Here is a 6,000-nt window from a genome sequence, read left to right on the forward strand (position 1 = left end):
TTTTGGTATTGATTTATCCAAAAATGAATTTTTGTTGGGTAGATTTATTCAACCAGTGATTTTATAAACAGAAACAAAATCTTTAGATTTCTCGAAATGTTTTTTTTTTTTCGAACTGTACTAATGAGAAACCGTCACAAGACAGTCATAAAGAGTTTAACCTCTCATTTAGGATTGTTATCATGTTGCAATCAAGCTTTTCTATTTCTTTTCCTTCTAAAATTACATAAGATGACCTTGGTTAGTTTAATCCTGAGATATTTAAGAAGCTAAACTTTATTTTGCCATTTTCTAACTGAAAAGTGAATATTAGGATTTATATTGTCTGTATCCATATTTTGTAAATCACTTCCAGAAAAAGACTTTACAATTTTTTACATATATTTGTAACTAGTCATCAAATATATTTGATATTTTATTTTAAATTACAAATCTTATTTCATTCCCAATTGGGTGGGATTCTGATTTGATGTAAACAATTGTTGGATTGCTAATTAAATGTTATTGATTAACGTTTATTGGTAAGTCATGCTACTTAGCTCTTGTTTTGATTTTTAATTTTTTGATTTTTTTTTGCCAGATGGCGGTCATGACAGTAAAGAAGATGCTGTTTCTTGCATGGAGCTCATGGTTTACAAAGTCAAGCAAGATGCTAAAGGTGAAATAAGGCGGTTTTGATACACCTCAATCCCTTCAAGTGTTTTAAAATGTTGGGAAACTGGATTGACATAGCTAGAAATCATTTTAGATATAGAGATAATGAAGTTTGGTAGCTGTTCATTTTTTTTCTTGCTCAAATTTACTCCAAAAACAGAATATAGACATGCGCAGACACTCTCGCTTGTTTGTGCTGTGTTGTGTACGTGCACAATGTTGTTTACTAGAAAGCTGTGAGAAAATCCTTTCGTTTGGTGTGTAATATGATAGGATTGGGTGTGTTAAGATGACTATTAGTAGATTCCAAAACAGACTGAAGTTTAGCTGCAAAAGCTAGCTATTTAATCAGATTTATGCGACTGACATTCTTACGAAATCCAAAAATAAACACATCTACTCTTATTTTCAAGCTTTACTACAATCATGAATCGATTCTTAAATGTTTTAAGAGGGATAATTCACAAAAATCTAAACTTTGTTAGAAATACACCTTATCTTCAACTATGGCTCATATCTCGAATTGAAGCTTGTGCATCCTTCAGGGTTTTCTCAGCCAGCTTCACATATGATAAACAAATTAGAGCTTAAACTGTTTCCCATGTCGCTAAGAAATGATTTTTCTTCTGAGGCACTGGCTATTTTGGCCATTATCCAGGTTTCAGGTATCAGGAATCTGATTAATCTAACTTTGTCAAGATTGATGGTTGATGGAATCGAAGACAGCAGACTTTCTTTTCCTGTGATGGCTATTTCAATTACTTATGTTGAAATGATTAATAGGTACTAAGTGTCTTGGTAAAGATGAAACAAAATTAAATCAGGACAGCTGATTTCTTAGGTAAAAAAAACAACAAATACATCAGCACCTGGAGTTCCACCTGCACCCCCTCATTTTATGTTAATTGTGACAATTAGGTCCATGGTGTCGACCTATTAGATGCTACGTGTCACAAACAGTTAAAGGCACGATGTATTTGTGTTCAATTTCTTTGATTCTGTTCAAAATTCCCTTTTTTTTACTTTGTTAAATTTTATTGTTTTTCTTTCATTATTAAAATGTTTCCCTGCCACTGTCACTGTTGTACTAACTTTTATGAAGTCATTAGCTTTAATATCATTTATACAACTGAAATTATATGTTAGAATTTTGTCTATCTGTCTGTTTGTTTGTTTGTTTCAATTATTTTAAGAATTCAGACTACTTCTTTAACTGTTAAAAGTTGATCACTCTTTCTGGAAGCTAATAACATAATCTCAGTGAAATGAAGGGAATTGGTGACAATATTTTTTTTTATGTACTTGATTTACAACTCAATATTGATGGTGCAGAAGAAAAAAACACAGAAAAAAAGTTGACACTGTTTCAATACGAAGAAGAAATCAGAAACATTCAACAGTTTACAAGCATTTAGAACAAGACCTTAAAGTTAATACTCGCCAAGTTTAATCAAAATTGCTCGATTGATTAAGAAACTATACTGAAGTCCTGCATAACTCATGATATTGACAGTTTCCAAACTTGCATCTTGCTTCTTTATTTTAACAGAATGGTGTGACTAATGCAGGAAGTTACCCCATCTTATTGAAAAACGAATGACTGATAGGGAGAGAGACTGGAAAATTTTTATCTTCTAAGAATGCTACATAATTTTCAATACAATGCAAAACATCACATTTGATGTATTTCTAAAAACAAATGGTCTCCAATGAGTCCTAACATTGAGTCCAATGGACTGGGGACTACAGCATTTGGTCAATGATGTCAAACATGGTCCATAAGAGTCAACCAATGCTTACAAAGAAGCAGAGTTAAAAGTCAATTCAAAATGCAATGGATTGATTCACTATTCAAGACATTAGATAATCATTTGGATCACAGGGGGAAAAGGCTACTCATAAAGCAAAATGGGAGATCTACAGATGACATCAACATTTGAGAATTACTTCCAACTCTTCGATTTGGCAAAAATGCAGTAGATTTCTCAAAACAATTGTAAAGTTGGCACTTTCCTACATATTTTCCTGAAAAATGAGTATATAAATTTCAGTAAATGGTGTTAAAATTTCAGACTTGCATGGTCTTACAACTACAGCCTTCTAAACTTTTCCATTTTTTTTTCTTGCACCCAATATTTTGCGTTGTAGATTTATTAAGAGTTGAATATGGGTTTATAGATTCACACTTGATCTATGGTATATATTGATCAGCTAAGAGAATGCTGTATATGGGTAATTCTTTTGTATGTATTTCAAAAATAGATTTTCTTTCATTGACATATTCAGTGACATTTTTTTCTGTACAGTACATTTTGTTGTATCATATTTACAATGCATAAAATATGTGGCTCATTTTTATATAAGGTAATTATTATTCATCATAACTTGTAAATTATAATTTCAGAATTGTACAGAATTTGTCAAATTTATTGATTTTGTTATATCATCCATTTTTTCTATGTTACTGAATTTCATTTAAACGTATGTTACCTGTTTGAGAAACTATGATGGGGATCACTCAAAGCCGTTTATTGAGAAATGGTACAATACTGGAACATATTATAATGCCAAACTTCTTTAAAAAATGAAATTAGTCATATGGAAATGATTAAAAAGTTGTAAGTGTCTTTGTAAAGGACAAAAAGTAAATTCAGTGTAGCTGGGTGTAAAGAGAAAAAAAAAAATGATGTCGTCAAAGTTTAGAATGCCATTACCCCTCTTCCACCCAGAGCTCTGCTCATGATAAATAGGACCATTATGTATTATGACTCTATCAAACTTTCCAGTGTTACATGAACAAAAGGTTCAGAACACAATGTCTTTATTTAAATTGTGTTTGATTCGTAGCAAAAGCCTTTAATTTTTTTAATTTTTTTATTTTGCTAATGTTGATCGTTTTCTCTCATTATCATTATGAAAATGTTTCCATGCCACTTTCTCTGTTGTACTTAAATGTGTGTATATATCAAACTGTTGTGTAAAGATTATCTTTTATATAAAAAATCGTTTCATGGTTGAAAATGCATTATTTTATTATATTAACATTTTAAAAAAAATATTAGGCCTTTCCACCTTGGCATCATTAGATACTGTCGTCTAAGCATTCCATGAAGGAATATAGATAATCCATCAAACATACGTCTGGTGTCAACAGGAATCACCCATGTTGTCCAAAGTATATCAACATAAGGAGGTGGAAAAAAGGATTATTGATTTGAAAAGGGGCCTAGAGAGAGAGAGAGAGGTTGGGGGGGGGGGGGGGATATTGTGTATCTGTGTGTGTTTTATCTAATCAATTAATAAGTATAGAAACCCAATGTAAGTTATGTCTCTGGTATTATTGGGGAATGACCGTCATAGTCATGCATTTTTATGTGGGATAAATTTTTCCCTCTTGCGTATATCCTTTGTTAGCTGGAATATGTCTAATGTGTAAATTCATGTCATGTATTGTCTAGATATTGTTGATAATGGTGAGGCGGTGTAGAGATACAGAGGTACCATTTTTAAAAATCATATCTACTTCTGTTCTCCCTTTCATTTCGTCTACGCCTCTGGCAAAATAACAAACTATACTGTTTGATTTAATGCAGAGTTCATACGTTGAGGCAACATTGTACAAGATAAAATAGTTTTGCCTGAGTTTTTTTGTTTTGTTTTGTTTGACTTTATTTTTTGTTTCCTCTTTTCCAAAATTGAAACAAAATGACAGTGGCCATCTTCTGTGTGGAACAGAATTATTGGGGTGACTTCCTATTTAGATGGACTGAATACTTTTGTACAGGAAGGGTAGAAGAAAATCCTGGGTTGGGGATTATTATACATTTTTTAAAGAGATGATATTTTTTATTTCTTGCAAACCATGTCTTGGTTATAAGTCTTATGTCAATATGTTGATTTTTATTATTTATCAATCACATATTGCATGTATTTGTTAATATTACATGTGCATCAAATATTTTTAGTGGAAGTACAATTTCAATTCAGGGTCTTTTGACCTCCTATGGTGAGCAAGAGGTCACTTGCTACGTCTTCTATTCCCTATATCTGTGTTTTGAGTTGCTTTGTGCCCTTGTCTTGGAATGGGATAACTTTGTTTTGTCCTGGCCCTTGCCGGAGTCCTTGACTGAGAGAGAACCATCAAATGTAAAGTGTTAGTTTTGGGAGGAACTATTTTTTTTCCTCGTAAATCATCTCTCTGTTATATACTGATCATTATATTTTTGTTTTGAACATATCTTGTAAAAATTTGAGTTCGTTGCTTCTAGCGTGATCCTGTGCTGGTGTCTGGATGAGACTTTTAGGTGTTCTCAAACTAAGTACATTGATGGTATGCTCTTGGAATATACATCTGTTTTCTATTTGAACCAATACCCCTTTGTCTTACACTAAGGTGCTTTAATTGTAATTCTATAATTTTTTGATTACCCCATTATCTCCCTTTTTACTGGCACTGATATGACCTATATGTGTTGCAAGCGAGTAAACCCTTAAGATAACAGGACCCTAGAAATGTCATAAAAATAACCCTGTTTACTTGTGTATGAGACCAACAGGTAGAAAAATATTGATTACAGAGACTTAGTTTTAGATTCAGGACATAAAGTTATATCTTGGTAACTAGTATGCATAGTTTCATGTTAATCTTTTTAATAGTTAGTTCACGACTGTGTTTTAAAAATTGTAAGTTCGGACAAAAATTTGTATTTTGGAATAAAAGCAAAAATGATACGAAAAAAGATGAAGTCTTTCAGTTTCTCCCGGGATTGTGCACATGCTGCTATGCATTTTTCACTGCTAAAAGGTCATCAGTTTTAATTTAACTTCACATGTTCAGCTCAGACATGTAAGTTGAAGGGGAAAATAAGGTGGTAACAAAGGTAAATAAAAAGGTTGTGAGGGGAAAAAACAACAACAAAAACCCCCCTGAAAATTTGAAGAAAAAAAAGAAAGAAATATTTTAGTGATATCTCATGATCCAGCTAAAAACAAACAAAAGCAATAAGCCTGTCATTATACTTTCCTGATGACTAAATAACACATGTGTGTTGCAAGTGCCGTTAAACCTCTCAAAACAAATAGAAATATTCAGCTCTCGTCTTATTTTTCCCGATGTGGTCCGAACATGTTGCAAGCACCATTAAGCTTCTCAAACACTAATTAAATGTTTAATTTTTTTATATAACACATTAAGATTATCTTTCATTTAGTTTTTCTGTAGAAAATTTGTTAAAAGTATGTTTAAATAAGTATGTATAAATATCTTATTTCTAAAATTATCTTATTCGTAGGTTCATTATTCTCTTAAATTATTATTAATTTCATTTCATTCATTCATTTTATTTG

At 31.7% G+C, this 6,000-nt stretch overlaps 1 protein-coding gene across 2 annotated transcripts in view; it reads left to right on the forward strand.

Annotated features, from left to right (window-relative positions):
- The window catches only part of LOC144980989 (uncharacterized), a 31,750-nt gene extending 26,140 nt beyond the window's left edge, over positions 1-5,610 (forward strand). For both annotated transcript variants that reach the window (XM_078929031.1, XM_078929039.1), the window contains exon 18: positions 581-5,610. In XM_078929031.1, coding sequence (XP_078785157.1) covers positions 581-678 — 98 coding nt within the window. In that variant the 3' untranslated portion in view covers positions 679-5,610. The remainder of the gene's footprint in view (positions 1-580) is intronic.
- Positions 5,611-6,000: the final 390 nt, after the last annotated feature.

Source organism: Berghia stephanieae, chromosome 1 (genome assembly GCF_034508935.2).
Source record: "Berghia stephanieae isolate SIO BIC M18660-M18661 chromosome 1, UCSD_Bste_1.3, whole genome shotgun sequence".
Classification (NCBI taxonomy): Eukaryota; Metazoa; Mollusca; class Gastropoda; order Nudibranchia; family Aeolidiidae; genus Berghia; species Berghia stephanieae.